The sequence below is a fragment of the Chelonia mydas genome, chromosome 3, assembly GCF_015237465.2.
Source record: "Chelonia mydas isolate rCheMyd1 chromosome 3, rCheMyd1.pri.v2, whole genome shotgun sequence".
NCBI lineage: Eukaryota > Metazoa > Chordata > Testudines > Cheloniidae > Chelonia > Chelonia mydas.
In genome coordinates, this window is record NC_057851.1 from 83388715 (window position 1) to 83411385 (window position 22671).

Consider the following 22671-nt stretch of genomic DNA (forward strand, 5'->3'; position numbering starts at 1 on the left):
GTAACTAGACATTTCAGGGTTACGACTGCAGATCATTTCCCATAATTGGGAATAGGGATTAGGCAGTAAGGGCTGCTATACTACTAAACACAATGGGGGGTTAACAGTTAGCTATGGTCATTAACTGGAATAAAGAGAATTGGCTAGCAGGAACATGTACAAAAAGTCTTTTAACCTCTCGGTTTAACACAGAGTCAGTATATGACTGTATAAAGCTACAGGCCATCTAGATCTATACATGTGCAAGAATCTTTCCACCAATTCATTTCAACCAAAAGAACTGCATTATGCAAATAAACAGACGACGACAAGAATGGAGAGAGGAGAGGAGGAGTTATGCCTCCATCCCACTGAGTGTACTGCACTGATAACAGAGCAGCCACAAAAGGAGAAAAAAGAGGAGAAAAAAAAAAAGCAGAAAAAAATGGATGCCACAACCCTGATGTCACAATCCTAAACAAAATGTTCACAGGGTAGCAGCAGGTGGCGGGAGACGGAGGGCCAGAGACATGGAATGCTCAAAGGACGAAAGAGTCAAGAAACCTGGAAACACTGGACAAAAAGTTTTCATGGTTAAAAAAAAAGTGAGAAGTAATCATTAGACATCAGTTTTAGTAACCAAACCTATTTTAATAATGATTTTGCATAAATTCACACATCTTTTGAACCAATCAGTTACAAAAAGTAGAGCAGTACTCTTAAAGCATTAGTCCCAATTAACTTCAATGGGAGTTCTTATAGTGATTAGTTTTGTATATTAAAGAACTAGTGTTTTGGGGGCAGCAGGTATATTCAAGAGGTGGTGTATCACTACTTGAGTAATATTCGTTTAGACCCTGCCTTGTATCATTAGGTTCCTATTTTTAATAAAGGTGAAATGGCATTTCTGCTGCATAAATATTTTCTTATATTTGAATGTACTTCAATTTGTCTTTTGAAAAAATCACTCATTAATAACTTCTCACTTTTTCATTTATTTAACACCTACTTGACACACAATGTAAGGGTTGAAGACCTGAACGTCTTAAAAAATTTCTACTTGCCTGTGGTGAGTAATCACTTCCTCCAATGGGTGAGTAAATCATTAAAAAAAAAAAAAACCCTCCACACCACCACAAAACAAACACACACAACACACACCAGATCTTTAGGCCAAACCATGGATTTAAAAAAAAAAAAAAAAGTTTCTTTTGAGAAGGGCAAGTTCTCATGATAGGTTTGCAAAGCCAGGCTAGCACGTTAGAAAAGTATCAGTCCTAAGAATTCAGATGACCTCTTTCTTCATCTGTACCACAGTACAGGATTTCTCCTACTGAATGTCAAGAGGGGTGTCACTGAAGTCAATGAGAGTTTTGCCATTGACTTCAATGGTACAGGATTTAATTCAATATCCCTTTTAGGCGTTCTACAGTAGTTTCCTCATGGTAAAATGTAAGCCACTTTGCCAAATTACCCCCTGAACTGGGTTCTTTAGACTGCTGTTACAAGACTTGTAATTAAGAGTTAATAAGCACTGTTCAACAGCTGACTAATACCAAACTGAGAATGGATCAATATTTTCAGAAGTGCAGAACATCCATTGTGCATACTATCTCTCGCAGCATTACTTGCATAGTGGAATACTCAGTAAGATTACCTTGTCAGGTTCAGCAGCAAGTTGGCCACAATATTGTTCATAGCATCAAATGGCTTCTCCTGCTCAGTTTTGATACTGCCTGCACTTGAGGTTAACAAGCTGTTTTGTTTCACAGTTGATCCTAGCTTTCTAGAATTGGTCATCTGATGAATTTTACTAACTATAGAAAATAAAGACTTGGAGAGAAGACAAAATGAAATAATTATAATAAAAAAAAGCTTCCAGATACTCCTGTACATAGAACTTTCACATTCAGTGTCCCTGTTCATTTCAGTTAAACTTAGAACCTAAGAACAAAAATTTAAGCACAGTAGCTAAAGTTAACAGTTTGTGCCTTTGAAGTCTGCTTCACTTCACAGTTTGGTCATTCGCAATTGACTAAATGGATTTTTTAACTGCTTTTCTTAAAATGTGTCAAGGAAATATGAAGCTTAACTCGAACAAGTTTAACTTTTATTCAAATACAGAAAAACCTGTATTTTCTAAATAGGATATTTGTTCTCATGTTCATATAATTCAAAAGAGAGTACAAGAGTTTTTTCAAACAAAAAAAATTCACTTTTGCATGGGGGACAATTTTGTTTATAAACCAATAGCCTTATATTGAGAATAAGGATCTTAAAAACAAGGGTTTTTGCAATCATTTACTGTTTACCTTAAAGCAGACATAGGAATAAAATTCCCTGCTACAGACCATTTCTGTAAGGAAGGGGAAAGTACTGGGCAATTTTTAAATGATTCCCAAAATAAGGATAAAATTTTCAAAAAAACCCAAAATAACTTAGGACCCTAAGTAGGGTTGCCACATGTCCGGTTTCTGACCGCAAAGTCTAGTCGAAAAGGGAACCTGGCAGTGTTCGGTCAGCACTGCTGACCGGACACTAAAAGTCCAGTTACCAGAGTAAATATGATCAACCTCCCTGCCGAGAGGGAGGGAAGATCAGCAGCTGTTCAGCTGCTGATGGAGAACATCAGCTACGGCTACAGGAGGCCTCTCACAGCCCGGGGAGGCAGGTTTGACTGAGGAGGGAGCCGGCCCGGGGCTGGGGAGTGCCCACAGGTTCGCACTGGCGCTGCGAACAGAGTGGGTGAGGGGAGGGCAAGCTTCAAGCACGAGCGAGAGACCATAGGAAGAAAGGGGGCAGCCCACTACCTACGGGGCACGGATGTTGGGAGAGGGGCCATTTGGAGAGCAGTGCTTGGATCTGCTCGCCCCCCTGCAGGTTGCAGAGGGGCCTGGGCTCGGCACGCTGCACCGCATGGGGCCACTTCCCCTGACGGGCCAGGCTGCCCATCCCCACTCCCTGAATGGCATGATCACTGCCCAGGTAGGACCCTGGCTGCCCCCCCGACGCTACTCCCTGGGAACTCGGGTGCTCGCTCTCTCTGGGCAGCAGAAGTTGGCAGACTTCAGTGCATTGCAGCCAGCCAGCTCCAGCCTTAGCCAAGGTAGCCTGGGAGCTGGGGCCCCGGGAGCCGGGGCCTCAAGAGCCCCTCGCCGTGGGGTGCAGAGGAACCAGGAGCGGAGGCTCGTTAAACCCCTCGAGAGAAGTGGGGAGACCCCAGAACCAATATTTCTGTGCAAGTTTTCTGAAGCCGGCCAAGCCGAGCGGGTCACCGCTGCTGGGGGTGGAGGGTGGGGGAAGGGGGGCTACAAACAACAGGGTAAGTTCCCCAGATGGAAGTGACCAGCCCCCTACCCCCAGTTCTATGGACCCAGACAGGCAAGGGACATCTGAGCGTGTTTGGAACCGTCCCTTGCCTTAGTGTTGGGGGGGGGGGGGGGAGCCTGGAGGAGCTGGTGTGGGGAGCTGGGAGTCAGGACTCCTGGGTTCTCTTCCTGGCTTTGGGAGGGGAGTGGGGGCTAGTAGGTTAGAGCAGGGGGCTGGAAGTCAGGAATCTTGGGTTCTATCCCCAGCTCCAAGCTGTGTGATGTGAGTGGCTTATGCAAAGGGTGCCCCCCGCAGGTAAATGGTGGGGTGGGCAGAGTGTGGCGGTCCCCAGGCTGGGCGCAGGGTGGAGGAGTGAATGGAGGGCGGAACCTTGGGGGAAGAGGGTGGAGCAGAGGGTGGGGCCTCGGGGGAGGAGCAGGGTGTCCAGTTTTCAGAAATGGGAAAGTTGGCAACCTTAACCTTAAGTCTCATTTTCAAAAGTGACATAAGAGCCCAAGCCACTTTGGCTCTTTTTGAAAATAAGTTTCAGGATAACATTTTCCTGTTCATCAGAGAAGGAAGAAACACTTCCTACGTAATGTACACCACAAGAGAAATTGACAAGAATATGAATACTCTCTTACTTCATTTTCAATTGGAAGCACACAGTCCGCATGCTCATTAAGTTCCTTCATAGCCAGAACACTATTATATGGAGAAGTAATGACGTCATCCTCCCCAGAAGGGTAAACTGAAGTAACAAATCTATATACTTCCGGGAACTCATCCTCAAGCACATTTAGTACAAAAGTACCAAGACCAGATCCTGTCCCTAAGAATAATTAAGAAAATAGTTACAATGAAAAAAAGAGATAATGCTTAAAACAACATCCTGAATTATTTAAATCCCCTCTGAAACACAGGATTTCTTTGTACATTACAGACCAGATTTTCCTAAGAGCTTAGCACTCGGTGATCACAGAAGGATTTAGTAGAGTTGGACAGGAAAAGGTTTTTCCATCCTGAACTGGGATAAGAATTTGAAATCTTGAACATTTTTGTGAACCAAAAATCTGAAAACAATTTTTATTTGGGTCAGTTGAAGAAATGTTGAAACAATTTCTAAATTTAAAAAAAAATATTTTGAAATGGGAAATTTGTCAGTTTAACAGGGATCCTGGTTGATTTTCCATCACTGACAATTTTAAAATCAAGACTGGATGTTTTTCTAAAGTCCGCTGTAGGAATTATTTTGGGGAAGTTCTATGGCCTCTGCTATATAGGAAGTCAGACTTTATGATCTAAATCCCTTCTGACCTTGGAATCTATGAAAAATGACCCTTTTCCGTAAAAAGTTTGTTTGGATGAATTCGTGTTTTCTGACTGAAAAACTTTTAGTTGAAAAATTCCAGACCAGCTCTTGTACTAAGCTTTTATGAAATACCCTTAAGTGTTACATCTAGTCTACTGTGGAACATTTCTTGTGATGGGACCATGACTCCTCTTAGCAAGTTATTCTAGTGTCTAGCTAACTTTATTGTTAAAAACATAAGCATGGATATTTATAAAAGATGTGGTTTTGGAATCTTTTTAGAACACTTAAATATTGTATCCCATCAGTGTGTATTTCTACTTAAGCCTAAAATACAGATTCAAGTAGAACAATAATGCAGGTAAAAGAGCATCTTCAGCTTGTGTGTGTAGATATATCATCCTGGGAAAAGGCAGGGTATCTACATAATGAGTTTTGTATAGTACAGTTTGTATGTTAGAGTGTAATTATACTCAGAGAGATGACTGCAAGTGGTACTTTTGGGTGTTCAAATTTATTTTTCCTTCAGTGACTTCCTTATTAACTTTGCTTGGTTTTCAAGTCAGAACATGATTTCCCGCCCCCCCCTTTTCTTTACTGTCAACATTAAGTTCAAATCAGAGACCTGAAAATTAAGCTGTGGATCTTCTGCCTTGGACAGCTAATGTTCTGGAATCCTAGCAGCTGGCAATTTCAATTATGAGGCTGGAGGATGAGGAGAATATAACTGCTTTTCTGCAATGCTGAGAGTAGTAATAAGCAGGTTCTCTCAAAATAAGCATATTACACTGAAGACACAGCACAAAGATACATGGAAACAGGGGGCTACTTTCATATTCAGTTTTCAGATCCTAATCGTTTAAACTATCTTCTCTTAATGTAACAGCACTGAAGTTGTTCAAGTTTGGTGCCAATATGCTAACACCAAAGTTGTCATTGCACAAGGTTCCCCTTGGATAAATTTACAAAAAATGGTACTAGGAGAACACTTCATTTATGTTGATAATAGGTAAAAAAGTTAGAAGAAAGCCCTGTGGGAGCAGGATGGTCTGACAATCATGGTCCAAACACCCCAAGGGAGAACAGAAAATCACAGATAGAAACACAAAAAAATTAAGCTACCTCATTATCCTCCTTAAAACTCTGCTTTTCTGTGATGCCTACAAAAAAAACAAAAAACAAAAAAACCCCTTGAAAATCATTAGGCACTTATGTACTTAGACCTATTGCCTATCACGCTGACCAGTATGGTCTCCTTGTGCACCCCCATCTGTCTGTATCCATCTGTTATCTCTGGTCTTATACTTGGATTGTACGCTCTTTGGGGCAGGGATTGTCTTTTTGTTCTGTGTATACAGTGTAACAAAAAGGAGCCCTAGTCATGAAACAGGAACCCAAGGTGCTATGGTAATATTACTATAACTACTAACTTGACTTAAAGGGTATTTGTTGATTAAAAAAAATTCCTTACCATGTTACCAGTGTCTTATATTAAAGTTAAAAATTTTCAAAATCTAGTTCCTTTTTCACTTGTGGCATTTGCAGACATAAAAAGAAAAGGAGTACTTGTGGCACCTTAGAGACTAACCAATTTATTTGAGCATGAGCTTTCGTGAGCTACAGCTCACTTCAAGCTCATGCTCAAATAAATTGGCTAGTCTCTAAGGTGCCACAAGTACTCCTTTTCTTTTTGCGAATACAAACTAACACGGCTGTTACTCTGAAACCTGTCATTTGCAGACATGTTAACCATGAAAAAAAAAGCTTACCACCTCCCATTGAATGAATTACAAAAAAACACTGCAGACAGTCGCAGTGTTCTGCCGTCCTCCTCAGCTTTTCCACAATGTGTTCCCGGTACCGACAGCCATACAGTTTATGACCTACAGCCCTGCATATATGAGAAATAATTATGAAAGTTTAAACTTAAAGCTTTGTACTCTAATACTTCTTATTCTTGTCTGTACACACAGTTGAATGCTTCAGAATCTGTACTCAGTATTTTGTTCTCATAGAAAAATAAATTGTGATGTTGGAAGCATGTACAAAATTATGATACAGCATAACACAGAAGTACTGCTTATTTAATAATTTTTTAAAGTCACAAATGGGAAGGAAGGGGACTATTTTTCCTTCAACCTGTTACTATCAATGGAAGTTAGACACCCACATTAAGGGGAAAAATCCAGTTCACTATTTAGTATGTCTGTCAGTTTTCATTTCTTTTTATTATAGGAGCTCTGAATACTGGAGCTCGTAGTTACAACTATTACTAGAGGTAAAACCAAGGTTTTTTCCAGTACCGCTCTACCTATAATGACCAATATACTAATGGGTTAAGAGACTCAATATTATGGGATTCTCAACCGCTGCATTGCTCCCTACTTTGGGATATTGCTTAGGGCTTGTCTACATTACCCGCTGGACGGATGGGCAACGATCGATCTAGCAGGGGTCGACTTATCGCGTCTACTCTAGATAAATCGACCGCTGAGCGCTCTCCCGTCGACTCCAGTACTCCACCAGAGCGAGAGGCGCAGGCAGAGTCGACGGGGGAGCGTCAGCCGTCGACTTACTGCAGTAAGTAGATCTAAGTACGTCGACTTCAGCTACGTTACTCACATAGCTGAAGTTGGGTAACTTAGATCAACCCCCCCTCCCCCGCCAGCGTAGACCAGGCCTTAGAACTCTTTAGTGAGCCGAGTATTGTGCTAACACTTCAGAGAAAAATTGGAAATTTGTTCAGTTATCTACTTTATTCTGAGTTTCTCCTCCCTTTTTTGTGACTTGGCGTACATGCAAAAAGTCAGGATCTGTGTTGCTAGAAGTCAGAAATTCATCTGCTTCTGTTATTCACTCCTCACTCAGTCTCCAAGCAAGTTGCATAAATGTCCCAAACTAGATTATGACCTCCAGTGAAGAATGAGCCGCTGGAGCAGGAGAATGCCTAAGACAAACAGTCCTTTCTTCATGCAAGTAGGCCAAGTAACAAAAAACAGTGAGGGAAGAGAAACACAGAAGAAATGATATCAGCAGAATGATTCATAAATAAAGTGCTTTTCAAAGTTCTCCTCAAGGTGACAGCAACTCTAAGATTTACTGTTAATGTGGCACAGTTCCCCCCCGGTGCAATAGAATCCTCTTGGAAGACATTGCTATCATTTCCCTTTTCAACTGCCATCTATTAGTAGCTAAAATTGCTTTGCGAAGAAGAGTTTATTCTCACCAGTTGTTCCCTGAACCAGAAACATCTGTGATGAGCTGCTTGCTATCAAACACATCTCTCAATGGCCCCTGCAGAATTTCATTCACTACACCCTCCTCCATGTCAATCAAGAGAGCCTTAGAGAAAGAAACTTTTTAGTTCAGTCAGTATGCCACTCTTTGAAATAGTTACACAAAAGGGATGCAAGTACTTGCAAGATAAAAGGTTTCTTGTTCCTTTAAAGTTTCAGGCAGAAAGATCTTATTTTAAAAGATACACTATGACTGAGAAGCCGACTCTAGAAAAATTCACCTTGATCTCCTTGTCAGGAGACAAAATTTAATGAAGCATTATTTCAGTTATTTCAACTTTTGTTTATGCTGTTCAAAACTTCGAGGGTTAAACGCATAACATGCTGAATGCTTAGTAACAAAAAAAAAAAAATTGCCACATCTTTTCAAAGATATGTTTCCTCTTAAAAACTTAGTTAACATAAATGGCTCAGATAAAACCCTTTACTGCCCCCTCCAAACAAACACCAACTATACATGTGATCTACACAATCATTTTCCTAAATTATACATTTTAAATTATTACTGAAGTCTGCCTGCGAAGTGGACTCTAATACTGTTACACTAATCTGTGGAACTAAGAAATTTCAGTTTCAGTTTGAGAAACATGTCTAAAATTGGGCATTTAAGACAAAAGGTAAACACAGGAAGTTTAAACCATGAGCTCTTTACAGTCATAAGTATGCAATGTATACAAAATTAACTTTATAGATGGTCTTACTCGTGCTTTTAAAGAGAAGATTTTTCCTTTGTGAATATCAGCACCATCACCATCATTTCTGGAAAAGGGAGAAATGTTTTATAAGATCAAAACCATTTTGGAAGTGATACAGTATTATTAAAATTCTCTTTCCTTCTCATTGATCTCTGCTGTCCATAGAGGTTTGGCTCAATGCAAAACAATAACACTCCCCCTCACACACAAACACCACATTCCACTAGCAAAGTCTTAACGGAAATTCCCTAAAATAAAATCTTTACAGGATCCCATCCCACTGATAATATCTTAAGGACAACTTCACGTGATGTTAAGATGGTCAGCATGAAATATTTACCATCAGGAACATCCCCCTACTTGTAGCTGCCGAAGTAGCTGGGTTCTAGCCCTGGCTCTGGGAGAGGAGTATAGTATACAGTGGTTAGACAGAGGACAACTAGACTGGTTTAATCACTCTGAAATGCAGTATGGTGCCGTGTGTAATATCTGGGCCTGTCAAAAGAAAAACCTGGGTCCTGTGCCTGCAGTGACCTTGCATAAGCTCTCAACTAACTTATTTAAAAAAAAAAAAAAAAAAAAGGGTAGGGGAGCATTCAGCAGCTCTTCACTATCTTCTAGGTTACGTTTCATAACCTAGTTAATTATAAAGGGAATGAATTGTTTGGGAATTTAAACAGCACTCAGAGGTTAGATTTGAGCTCCTACTCTCCTTTTTATCCAGTTCAGGAACTTCCCCCTAGGCTACAGGGCACAGTCAAGTAACTATGATGTGATTGGAATAACAGAGACTTGGTGGGGTAACTCACATGTCTGGAGCACTGCCATGCATGGATATAAACTGTTCAGGAAGGACAGGCGGGGGAGAAAAGGTGAAGGAGTTGCACTGCATGTAAGAGCAGTATGATTGCTCAGAGCTCCAGGATGAAACTGGAGAAAAGCCTGTTGAGAGTCTTTGGGTTAAGTTTCGAGGCAATAGTAACAATGGTGGTGTTGTGGTGGGCATCTGCTATATTCCACCAGACCAGAAGGATGAGGTAGACGAGGCTTTCTTCGGACAACTCACAGAAGTTTCCAGAACACAGACCCTGGTTCTTATGGGGGACTTCAATCACTCTGACATCAGCTGGAAGAGCAATACAGCGGTGCACAGACCATCCAGGAAGTTTTTTGAGAGTGTTGGGGACAACTTCCTGGTGCAAGTGCTGGAGGAACCAACTAGGGGCCGTGCTTCTCCTGACCTGCTGCTCACAAACAGGGAAGAACTGGTAGGGGAAGTAGAAATGGGTGGCATCCTGGGCAGCAGTGACCATGAGACGGTCAAGTTCAGGATCCTGACAAAAGGAAGAAAAGAGCAGCAGAACACAAACCCTGGACTTCAGAAAAGCAGACTTTGATTCCCTCAGGGAATTGATGGGCAGGATCCCCTGGGGGAATAACATGAGGGGGAAAAGAGTCCAGGAGAGTTGGCTGCATTTTAAAGCAGCCTTACTGAGGGCACAGGAACAAATCATCCCGCTGTGCAGAAAATAGCAAATATGGCAGGTGACCAGCTTGGCTTAACAGAGGAATCTCTGGTGAGCTTAAACACAAAAAGGAAACTTACAAGAAGTGGAAGCTTGGACAGATGAGTAGGGAGGAGTATAAAAATATTGTTCGAGCATGCAGGGATATAATCAAGAAGGCCAAAGCACAACTGGAGTTGCAGCTAGCACGGGATGTATAGGGTAACAAGAAGGGTTTCTACAGGTATGTTAGCAAGAAGGTTGTCAGGGAAAGTGTGGGACCCTTAGTGAATCAGGAAGGCAACCTAGTGACAGATGATGTGGAAAAAGCTGAAGTACTCAATGCTTTTTTTGCCTTGGTCTTCCCAGACAACGTCAGATCCCAGATTGCTGCATTAGGCAGCACAGTATGGGGAGGAGGTGAGCAGCCCTCAGTGGTGAAAGAACAGGTTAAGGACTATTTAGAAAAGCTGGACAAGCACAAATCCATGGGGCTGGATGCAATGCATCCGAGGGTGCTAAAGGAGCTGGCTGATGTGATTGCAGAGCCATTGGCCGTTATCTTTGAAAACTCGCGGTGACCGGGGGAAGTCCCAAACAACTGGAAAAAGTGCCCATCTTTAAAAAAGGGAAGAAGGAGAATCTGGAGAACTACAGACCAGTCAGCCTCACCTCAGTCCCTGAAAAAATCATGGAGCAGGTCCTCAAGGAATCTATTCTGAAGAACCTGAAGGACAGGAAGGTGATCAGGAACAGTCAACATGGATTCACCAAGGGCAAGTCATGCCTGACCAACCTGATTGCCTTCTATGATGAGATAACTGGCTCAGGATATGGGGAAAGCAGTGGACCTGATATATCTTGACTTTTTCAAAGCTTTTGCTAAAGTCTCCCAAAGTAATTCTTGCCAGCAAGTTAAAGTAGTATGGATTGGATGAATGGACTATAAAGTGGATAGAAAGCTGGCTAGATCATCTGGCTCAACAGGTAGTGATCAACGCTCGATGTCTAGTTGGCAGCTGGTATCAAGCGGAGTGCCCCAGGGGTTGGTCCTGGGGCTGGATTTGTTCATCATCTTTATTAATTATCTGGATGATGGAATGGATTGCACCCTCAGCAAGTCTGCGGATGACATTAAGAATGGGGGGGGGGGGGGGGGGGGAGAAGTAAATACGCTGGAAGGTAGGGATAGGGTCCAGAGTGACATAGACAAATTGGAGGGTTGGGCCAAAAGAAATCTGATGAGGTGCAACAAGGACAAGTGCAGAGTGACAAGTGACGGAAGAATCCCATGCCCTGCTACAGGCTGGGGACCGACTGGCTAAGCGGCAGTTCTGCAGCAAAGACCTGGGGATTATCGTGGACGAGAAGCAGGATATGAGTCAACAGTGTGCCCTTGTTGCCAAGAAGACTAATGGCATATTGGGCTGCATTAGTAGAAGCACTGCCAGCAGATCGAGGGAAGTGATTATTCCCCTCTATTTGGCACTGGTGAGGCCACATCTGGAGTACTGCGTCCAGTTTTGGGTCCCCCACTACAGAAAGGATGTGGGCAAATTGGAGAGAGTCCAGCAGAGGGCAACTAAAATGATTAGGGGGCTGGGGCACATGATGTACGAGGAGAGGCTGAGGGAACTGGGCTGTTCTCAGTGGTGGCAGACGACAGAAGCAGCAGCAATGGCGTCAAGTTGCAGTAGGGGAGGTCTAGGTTGGATATTAGGAAAAACTATTTCACTACGAGGGTGGTGAAGCACTGGAATGGGTTACCTAGGGAGGTGGTGGAATCTATAGCCTTAGAGGTTTTTAAGGCCCAGCTTGACAAAGCCCTTGCTGGGATGCTTTAGTTGGGGTTGGTCCTGCTTTGAGCAGGGGGCTGGACTACATGACCTCCTGAGGTCTCTTCCAACCCTCATCTATGATTTGATGAGGTACACACTCTCTCCCTTCCCTGCCCTCCCTGAGTGGGCGATGGCATTTGTGCTGCAGCAGATTTGTCATCAAACTAAAATCTGGTGGGTTCACCTTGACATCCATTTTCTGTTATGGCAAAAAACGTTATAAAGCAGCCTATGGACAAACATATTGATGTATAACTGGTATTCAAGGAATCAGCATACGAGGAGCAGCAATGTGGCCAAAGCAGCATGTTGTTCCTTTATGCTCTTTTTGCAAGAAATCTAAGTGAGCCAATCCAAAATTCAAATAATACTCTAAATTTATTGTCTGTATTTTGGTTTTTGCCATTTCAATGAAGCCTTTACAAAATAAAGGTTTAAAGCCTCTCTTATAATTGAACATTGCCACACAACCTTAACTATCTTGCAGCTACTGATCCACCATCATATTAGATAGAAAGCTGCTTAACAGTGTTACAGCTAAATACCATGCATGGGAAGCAGCACAACTGTTTTATTCCTTTAATTAAGTTACAGAGTATGTGGTGTAGATGCACATGTGTAAGCAGGGAGGAGTAGAAGGGGCGCCAGTATGGTGGGATAGGTGCGTTTGTTTTTCTTTCTAGCTATGGGTTCTCGTGCTCATGCTAGAAAAGGTTAGGTAAATTTTTCAAGGCCTGCATAGTTTGTGCTTCTTAAATGAATTCCTCTTGCAAGATCCCCAATCAACACTAAAAATCATAATTATAAAGCCTGACATTTGAATATGACTGAGTGGCTGAAGCAGAATACATTTTATTTTAAAGGAAAATTAATGTGCAGTTATTAACTGATTACTTTTTTTTGGCAGAAGAGAGAAGGGTGAAGGAGGAGGAGAATACTTTCATAGACTTAGAATAGCAACGGTCTATATCAAAAAGGATGAGGAGGATAGACACAATGTATGAAAGTACAAGATGTTAGGATCTCTTTCTAGCACAATTAGTAGTTTGACCTGAAACACAGATAAAACTGTAGTTTATTATGGGCAATAGCAGATAGGGATTGCTGAGCTACTGAAATCAATTACTGTGATAAATTTCATATAGCTCTCTTGATACAGCAAAGCTTACCTGGTATCCACATTTCTAAAGAAGCTGCTTAATGCTTCATCATAAATTCCTTTCTGAAAAACAGAAACGTTGCACAAGTTAAGTTTTAAGTGTGCAATTTTAGAGATTCTCTGCTATTTCTGGCTAACACTATACAACAGTATTTAGTTAAAAATATACATAGAATTTGAAATTATGAAAGTAAACCATTCATTCAATAAGAAACATTTTATTCAACATAAGATTTAACAAATCACAACCAATATTATATTTTCTTTAATTTTGTGTTTTTGAAGATTTTTGTATTTTATGAAAAAATACATTAATTAGCAATAGAACGAGCTTAGCTAACTGCTTTACATGTATTTGTTATGGTATTATAGCTGATCCATATCTTCAGTACAGCTGCCCACTAAACAGCTGAAAACGAAAGCTGTGTTGCTGAATACAATACTAGAAACATAGTATTTGCCATAATGAATCAGAGGAGTATTCCATCTAGTCCCATATCTTGTCACAACTGGGGCCAGTACTAGCTGCTTTGAAGCAAGGTAGCCCAAAAGGACTGTCCACCACTATCTTTATTAACACATTGACATTTTCTTTAAATCATGTCTATATATTCCTTGCAAATTGGACACATTTCCATTCAGGGGTCCTTGGCATGCTAATTACTGGGCCCATTTATCTGTTACTCTGTCCCTGTGCTGAACATAGAAATGGAGAAGGGACCAACGGTGACTTTAGTGAACCTTTATACTCCTTGTATTTTGGACCCTGCCGGGGGCCTACTTGGATAAGTTAGAGAAACCCCAGGGCCGCTCTGATATACACTCTATTTGCTGTTGACCATGAGAAGTAGAGAATAGTTGGACCACAGCAGCGTTCCAAATACACACACTATACAGGGATGTGGAAGGGGAGTGGTGTAGAGATGTCCCACTGATTCTATGTCAATTGGGCAAGCCCCCTGAATGGTGGGATGCCCAGGGTCTGTCGCTGCCCCTTTAAGCTGAAGCCACATAATTTGCCTGTGGGACAATAGAGAACTGGGCCCCAAGTGTTCTTTATTGATGTATATACTCAACTTTTTTCTAGAAAAATCACTGCTGTTGCCTTGTGATCACATCTGACAGCCAAAGAACTAAACATTAATTTTTTGTTCAAGGTCTACATGTGTTTTGATAACTAAATCACTTTTCGGAGCAATGCTCACATACCTTCATAGACTGTACTATTTGTAATGCCAAAAAATCAACAGGCCGCCATACTGCAAATCAATGTTAGTACAATAGTGAGAAAATATGCACACCCTTTGGCAGTGACTAGATCTGTCAGAGTACCATGGGCTGGAGAGGAGTGTATTTTTGTGTATTTGCATAAGCAGAACTGTAGTAATATAGTTTGCAGGACTTAAAAAGACTTGCACAGGGAGCACATAGGCTTTAGCAGGACTAAAACTGGCAAACACATTCCCTCAGGCGAAGAGAAGGACTGGTCAACCTAGAGATGTTTAAATCACCTCAGAACAAGAGCTGGCAGGTCAAAAGTCAATATGCGGCAGTGGGGTTATTTCAATGACCCAGATATATTTCACTGCAGTCACATGTAAACCATGTCTGTCGGCTCCTGGAGGAGCCATGAACCATGGAAGATCTTGCCAGGGCTACAGACCAGACCTTACGTGCCCAACACTGGAAAAACCCGATTGTGATGGAAGGACATGGGACACCAGAAGAAGGAGGACAGAGAAGGGAACATAGTAACTGCCATACTGGATCAGACCCTAGGTACATCTAGTCCAGTATCCTGTCTGCACCAGCAGCCAGCATCAGATACTTCAGAGGAAAGTGGAAGAAACCCATAGCAGGACAATGTAGGATAATCGGCTGCATCATGAAAGGTTCCTTATGGGAAACAATTACATAGTACTTGGAAAAGGAAAAGCAGTACTAACTGCTCAGTCCTAGCTGGAGCTGAAAGTCTGTCAGAAAATCATTCAGATGAAAAATGCCCTTTTCACAAAACTGAATTTGTCTCAATTTACCAGAAAATTTCTGTTTCCCCATGAGGAAAAAATCAAAGGGGATGGCTCCTGGTTGGGCCTGGAAGGCCCTGTGAAACTGTCAAGAGCCTGCCAGGCCTACCCAGGAGCCATCCTTGGGATTTTTCCTATGAGAAAAAGAAAATTTTTGGTTAACTGAAATTTGCAGAAAGTGAAACTTACAAAGGCTTTGGAGGACTATGGGGCAAAGCCCCCACCCAGCAAGTGACTGCTGAGCATGTCAGTTTCACTCCGCAGCTGTCTGGGTCCCCGGAGCAGACTTTGTTTCATGCATTGGGGTTTCCCTCCCAAAGGAGGTTTTCTCGGGAGGCGGAGTTCATGGGAAATTTCGAAGCCACTAATTTCCCGGCGAAGTGGGAATGCGGCGCGCGGGGCGGCTCCAGCGGCGGGGCTGTGGGCGGAACTGCTCGTGCTCACCCCGGTGCGATTTCAGATTCCCAGGGGCTGCGCTGCACAGGCCAGGGAGTCCCCCCGGCGTCCAGCCCAGTAACCCCCAGTCCTCAGGCTGCCCCGGCCCCCGGAGGCGGAGACAGACGCTGGGGAGACACCGCGCGGAGCCGCCACCGAGGGCGGGGACGAACGGGACCTCAGCGCCCACCTTCCACGGGGGCGGCCGCGGCTGGGCAGCCGCGCTCAGGGCGGGGGTCCCGGGCTCTGCTCAGAATCAGCGGCCGACGCGGCGCGCGCTCAGGAGCAACCCGGTGGCCGCTCCGCCCCGGGAGCTGACGCTGCGCCGTCCGGCAGCTGGGGCCGCTCCCGGGGGCCGTTACCTTGTTGACGGCGGCGTGTTCCCTCAGCGCCAGGTCCCAGAAGCGGCAGCCGATCTGGTTCCCGCACTGGCCCACTGCAAATGGGGAGAAACACGGGTCAGTGGGGCGGGGGGGGGAGGGGTCGGAGTGGGGGAGGGGGGGGGGGTCACACCGGCTTACCCTGCACCACCACCGACTGGGTCATGCTCGCCGCTCCAGGGGCCGTTACTAGGGTCGCGCGGGCAGTAATGGCGGCTCCGCCTCCTCCAACCGGCGGGGAGCTGCCCCCGCCTACTCCGCACCAGGCTTCCGAAAGCCCCGCCCCTCGCGCGCCCGGCGCCGGGCGGCTGAGGCTCACGCAAGCGCTTCCAATAAGGCCAGGCTCGGCGTGGAAGGTACCATCCGCTCTCTTGTCTCCGCCGCGGGCGAGCGCATGCGCGACACCTCTCCCCGCCCACTGGCTTGGTCCTCTCTCCTCCCGCAGATGGAACGTTCCGTGCTGGAACGCTCCGCGCGGAGGCTGCTACAGGTGGGCAAAGGGGAGGGTGGAGCCTGATGTGGTCAAGGGCAGCGCCGGCCCTTGGCTTGCAGCCTTCCTGCCTCCCTAGGGTTGGTTGTGGATATTGGGATGCTCTCTGACCCCTGGTGATGCGCCTCGTCAGAGGCACGTGCCGCTGAATCCAGAAAAAAGGACACTATTGCCAGGAGTCAGAGTGGGGCAGTAGGGGGCATGGTGTGGAGGCGGCATGGCAGCCTCTGCAGGATTTGAAGCTTTCCGTAAAAAAAATCAAAACCACGTACCAGTGCTGTACGCTGATTGCTGCCAAAAGTAGGGGTAGGGTTTATAGCCACCTTTCAGCCTTTAGAGAGTAAGTAGCTCTTCAGTACATGTTGCCCCTAAAATTAAAAATTATGGGCTCAGCCGTTGTCCTGCAAGAACATTGGAATATGCAAATACTCATTCCAAACTTGTTTAATGGCGAGTAACACACCACCAGGTGTCACTATGTGATGATCATACTCCCAGCCCACCCAGGCCTGAATGCGGTATTGGCAACCCCAAAATCATGAGTCGCCTTAGCCCTCCCTCCCCCAAATAATGAGATTGTTCCCAAAATCATGAGATTTAAAAAAAACCCAAAAGACTATATTGTGATTTTTGGTCTGTTCTTTAATTTTTTTAAAAATAGCCCTTCACTTTGGACAAGCCATGGACTGTGTACGGTCATCAATGTTTAACCATCTAGCAGTCTAATGCTATGTTCCCATCCTCTATATTAATGCCTGTCAAACTGCTGATGGTGTAATACTATACTATACTGAGTCTTCTGAACAAAATTTTTTGGATTCCAGGAGTGAATTATTCTGTTGCTAAGATATACATGAGTTGACAGGCCACTGTGTCCTAGCTTCATTTTTTTGTATAGTGAGTATGCTCTTGAATCCGAGAGATACGTTAGATAACAAAAGAAAAATGCAGTTTGTAACTCAGACATGCACAACACTTTCAGAAATTTAGCAAATTTCTTATCACTGTCACTTTTAACTACTTAGACTACATGCTGCTGTAGGGAGATATCTTGGAATTCATAGTAAGTCTGCGATTAGCTTTGCCTCAGGGCTTTGTTCACCTTACAAAGTTGATATTTTATGGGGGTCATTTGCTTTCAGAAGAATTACTACCACACCTTTAACTTCTTTATCTTTCCTTATCTTTTTCAGGATGTTGTCCACTACCTTGACCTCTTAGGAGGATGGAAGACTGCTCAGTGTCTTCAAACAGCGTCCCTTGGGCACAGAGATGTCAAATACAGATGACCACACAAGGTGCCTTCTCTGCTTTCAAATCAAGTAGGCTGTACCGGGGTTTTACATCCCTTGCAGATATTACTCTGAGCACTGAAGTGTCCCAGAAAAACACTTACAAGAATTCCTTCAAAGTTCTCACAATTTCTAGAGAAGCTGGCCAAGACAGCTGAGTTTGCATTAGTACTGGTCTAGGACTGTTCAGGGGCCCAACATGAGAAATATAGAGAGAGTGGGAGGAGTTGATCAGCGGGGCTGCTGGTAGGCAGGAAGCACTGGGGAGGTACGGGGGGAAGCTGACTGTCGGTGGGTGCTACACACCTAATTTTTGTCCGCGGGTGCTCCAGCCCTGGAGCACCTAGGGAGTGAATGCATATGATTTTGTGCTGGACAATTAAGTGAGTCAAATGGACTCATGATTAAAAGCAATTGCATCATAATTCCAAATGATATGAGAAGGGAAATCCTAAACCTCATCCATGAGGGCCTTGAACAGGCTCACCAATCAATGTGATGGCTGGGCATCAGCCAGGACATAAAGAATAAAATATTTGCATATGAACATTGCAGAACTAACAGACCAACAAAGCACAGAGCACCTTGAATAACAACACCTGTATCAGACAGACCTTGGAAGAGACTATCTGAAGATTTCAGATATGCGAATTCAGAAGACATCATTACCAGGTCACTGTGGACTATTTTTCCAGGAATACAGAAATAACCTACTTGGAAGATATAAAATGTCACAGTGTTATCGAGAAACCGAAGAACAGTTTTGCTCACTTTGGTATTCCAGAACAACTAGTGATGGAGAATGGACCACAATTTACTAAGCAGAATTTAAGTCATTCAGAACAAAAATTAGACAAGCCATTTACAACACACACTTTGCTTCTCTGCAAAGGAAAAAGGGCACTAAACTATCTAAACCAGTGCTACTCAAAGTGGTGGTCCGCAGACCGGTGCCGGTCCGCGAGCCATCGGCTGCCAGTCTGTGCGCACATTGGAACCTAAACCTCCCCCACTGCAACTTGAGACCATTACTCCTTGTCCTGTCCTCTTCTACCACTGAGAATAGTCTAGAACCATCCTCTCTGGAACCACCTCTCAGGTAGTTGAAAGCAGCTATCAAATCCCCCCTCATTCTTCTCTTCTGTATTATTCTGTATCTATATTAAAAATAGTAAGTCCTGCTTCACCTCTTGCTAGGATTCAAACTATCACATGGTGTCAGATAAGAAAATCACTAGAAAAGGGTTCCACAAATTCACCTGGAAGTGGAAAGAAATGGGTTCTAATTTTTTTATTGTTCCCAAAAATCCTATGGTCAGCATACTCCCATTTTAGCTGAGCAAAGAATAAATGAGCTCCATGTAAAAGAATCTTGCACACAATTGTTTGCACAGTAAGTTTATTATCTAGCTTTATTCTTTAATGCATATTAGGAATTCTTTTCAAGTTAAACCAAAGATGGTGACCTAGGGCATTTGTATGGTATGGAATGAAGTGATTTAAAGGTCTCTGGAAAGCAACATATTTAAAATAATTTGCTTTTATTCTGTAATCCATCAGCATTTTCATTGACAGCGTAATAGGGCTTGCTTCAAAGATACTATAAGAATTGTAAAACTCGTTCTTGTGGTTTAATAAGAGCATTGTACAAATTACATCTCTTTGTTTATTCTTCATATTTTTTGTTTTCACACATAGAAATTTCAAGTGAGTGACCCTAAACATAACTGCTTTATCATATAAAGACCCTGGGTGATATATTTTCATTTCCCCCCAGCATCGGTAATGGAATAGAACATGGTTTCTTTTGCTTGTTTTTTCCCTTCAGTGCTGTAAAAAAGTTTGCAGTGTTGCTGCTGTGCGGTATCAGGCTGTTGGACATGTGTTGATGCTCACAGCACCACTGACCAGAGCTGCTTTACTGAAACTCACTGGCTTTCCATCAATCACAAAGTTACGAATGCAGCCAGTGAAGGAATTGCGTGTGGTCAGGCTAGACGTTAGAAGGGACTCTGGAAGAATCAAAGAAAAAAGGAGAATTAGAACCAATGATGACAGAAGTACCATTTACAACAATTTTAAATAAAGCTGGCTGAAAACTGGGGAAATGATTTTGAAAATATTTTGAAGTTGTTTCTGTATCGCAAGTTTGAAATTGACCCATTTTCTGTTTCTTGAAGCAGGATACTTTTTACTGAAATTATTAAAAAAAATCATTTCTGAAAAATTTCTTTTACCAAAACCAGAGTTTTCAGTAAGACCAGTTCCAGTTCTAGCAAAATTCCAAGGGACCAAATCTGGCTCTCTGGTACATACAGGCAATCTCAAATATTTTTATTGTGCAGATAGATTTAAAAAGACACAAAATCAGTAAAACAGTAAAACCTTAGAGAAGGTGCCACAAGTACTCCTTTTCTTTTTGCGGATACAGACTAACACGGCTGCTACTCTGAAACTGGTAAAACAGTATTAATCAGTATTAATCAGGGGTCTCAAACTCCATTTACCCTAGGGCCAGTGCCAGTCCTCAAATCCTCCCAGCAATAATGTCACTCATGGTGCCCAGAACTCACCCCCCAAAACTCCGCCCCCCACCTGCCTAAGGCTCTGGGAGGGAGTTTGGTGGGGGAGGAGGTCTAGGGTAGGGGATTGGGGTGCAGGCTCGGGAGCGAGTTGGGGTGCAGGCTCGGGAGCGAGTTGGGGTGCTGGGTGCAGGCTCTGAGCTGAGGCATGGGGTGGGGGTGCAGGAGGAGGGGGTGGGGTTGTAGGTTCTAGAAGGGAGTTTGGGGGTGAGAGGGGGTGTGTGGGAAGGGGGTGGGGTGCAGGCTCTGGGAAGGGTTCAGGGGGTGTGGTGCTTACCTGTGGCTCCAAGGTGGGGCAGGCCGGGGGGCTTCCACGTGCTGCTGCCCCCCAGACACCACCCCTGCAGCTTCCCATTGGCCACAGGGGCGCTCAGGGCGGGGCAGCATGTGGAGGCACAGCCCCGCCCCACCCTGGGGCCACAGGGAGAGGCCGGCAGACACATGGAGCAAACAGGCAGATGCCGCTCAGCTCTGCTGCGCTGCCAGGGCCCCAGGCCATTTTAAATGGGGGGGGAGGAGCGCTCGGGGGCGGCAGATAGGGCCAAGAGAGAGACCCGGCTCTAAAACTGCTGGAGCCTCGCAGGCCACATTGAGGAGGTTGGCGGGTTGCACATGGCCCACGGGCCGTGAGTTTGAGACCCCCGGTATTAATATTAATACTTACCTTTTGTATAGCTCTTTCCATCAATAGATCTCAAAGCGGATTACCAAGGAGGTTAGTATCATTAGCCCCTTTTTATGGATGGGGAAACTGAGACCTAGAGATGTGAGACAACTCGCCCAAATGGCCACTGGCAGAATGGTGTCTAGACACCAGGTATTCTGAGTCCCAGTGCAGTGTTCTATTCACTAGGCCACCCTATGATATATCTTGGGTGTAGTCAGTACAACAAGAAAACTGGAATAAGCCTAATTCTACAGCATGGTTTTGTATGGGACTATCAATCAATCATGGTTTATGAAATGGCCTGATTTAATAGCATTAGTATTACAGCTGGTCAGAAAGTGGAAAAATATTCCCCTAATTTTTAATCAAAACTTTTTTGGATGGAAGTTTTTTTGAGAGCTAATCAGGCTGCCTAGTACTGCGGTTTAGGCCTTTAAATTTGGGCATTGGGTGCCTAAATCCCTTTGTAGATCTGAGTCTAATTTTGTAATTTCTTGTGATATAACTAAATATAACCAAACAAAACAGACACATAAGGGTAAATGTGTTATCTGTTTACTATATCTACATTCAGTGTTATGTCTTGTAGTGAAGTTCATTACTGGATACTTCTGTTCCAAGATGATAATAATATCATGGAGTCAATATGTAAGGTTTCTTTAGTATTTTATAGTTAATGCAGAATTATAAAGTTCTGTTATCACAGGCCAGAACAGCATTCACAATTACCACATTACACATCAGGGTAGTTTTTGTGGTGATTGTTTAGAAGTTCTAAGAAAATTTCAGTTTAGAATTAAAGAGGGAGCAAGCTTGTGCACAAAGCTGTTGTTCCTTTCCGACTCATTTCTTCCCCCTCATAGTGTGGGATGAATGAGAGCATCACACTCTCAAACTACTAATCCAAGATAAGGAATATAATAATATAATTGTATTGTTAATGCTATTCTTGATTGACATTCATGGCACAGAGAAATAATGCTCAATGTTACCACAGAGAAATGCAGATTTTACAGAAAGTGATTTAAAAGTCAAATTACATCCTCTTTTGACTACAGTTTGCATATGAAAGCGCAACAGAGTACTGAATAATGGAAGTAAATATAGTAATCTTGGCCCACACCACACAGATGGTTTGAGTCACAAAGTCACATTAACTGACATCTGTGCATTGGAAATCAACAGTCAGAATAAGAATTTTCATGTCGTATATTCAATGTTCAAGGGAGTTGTTGCTTGGAGGAGTTGGAAGCCTAGCAACGCAAGACCTGGAGACTAAAACTATGCGGGAACTAGAATTTCTGTCCCATTGCAAATTTCACATTCCCCCCCTCCACAAAAAGAGTTCATTCCAAATTGGAACAAAAAAAAATCAGAAATGCAGGGTTTTTTTATGGGGCCAGCAAGCCAGCTCTCCAACTGCCCAGGTGGCTCCCCAAATATCTCCACAGCTGCCTGGAATGTTTAGATTCCATCGAATCAACATTTTCTGATGGAAAACTGTTCTTTCAGAAAATTTTCAACCACCTCTCCTTAAGCTGTCAAATTTGACCAGGACATTAGGTCAGTTCTTCAAAATTTGGGATTATGTGAGGAAAACAGAGAGCACAGAGGAAGGGTGATTTTCACTGTCTAGAAGAAAACTAAACATTTCTGTTTCTGTTTTAAACTGTGTTGGCATTTGGGTACAAAGTTATAACAACAC

The 22671-nt window shown here is 43.5% G+C and overlaps 2 protein-coding genes and 1 long non-coding RNA gene across 6 annotated transcripts in view; 1 reads left to right on the plus strand and 2 right to left on the minus strand.

Moving 5' to 3' along the window:
* TUBE1 (tubulin epsilon 1) overlaps nucleotides 1-16486 on the minus strand; it is a 27233-nt gene extending 10747 nt beyond the window's left edge. Inside the window, exons 1-8 of one of the 3 annotated variants that reach the window (XM_037894655.2) lie at nucleotides 16077-16486; nucleotides 15918-15991; nucleotides 13104-13156; nucleotides 8598-8655; nucleotides 7827-7942; nucleotides 6370-6491; nucleotides 3933-4120; nucleotides 1637-1812 (exon numbers count right to left, since the gene is read on the minus strand). In XM_037894655.2, the coding sequence (XP_037750583.1) occupies nucleotides 1637-1812; nucleotides 3933-4120; nucleotides 6370-6491; nucleotides 7827-7942; nucleotides 8598-8655; nucleotides 13104-13156; nucleotides 15918-15991; nucleotides 16077-16101 (812 nt within the window). In that variant the 5' untranslated portion in view covers nucleotides 16102-16486. Of the gene's footprint in view, nucleotides 1-1636; nucleotides 1813-3932; nucleotides 4121-6369; nucleotides 6492-7826; nucleotides 7957-8597; nucleotides 8656-13103; nucleotides 13157-15917; nucleotides 15992-16076 lie in introns of those variants that run through there. The other 2 variants (XM_037894656.2, XM_037894657.2) reach the window with 2 other exon arrangements.
* LOC122465033 lies at nucleotides 15630-21298 on the plus strand. Its single transcript, XR_006289554.1, has 2 exons — nucleotides 15630-16013; nucleotides 17619-21298. It is a non-coding gene; the product is annotated as an uncharacterized LOC122465033 (long non-coding RNA).
* LAMA4 (laminin subunit alpha 4) overlaps nucleotides 19100-22671 on the minus strand; it is a 153929-nt gene continuing 150357 nt past the window's right edge. For both annotated transcript variants that reach the window (XM_037894659.2, XM_043542824.1), the window contains one exon: nucleotides 19100-19729. In XM_037894659.2, coding sequence (XP_037750587.1) covers nucleotides 19584-19729 — 146 coding nt within the window. In that variant the 3' untranslated portion in view covers nucleotides 19100-19583. The remainder of the gene's footprint in view (nucleotides 19730-22671) is intronic.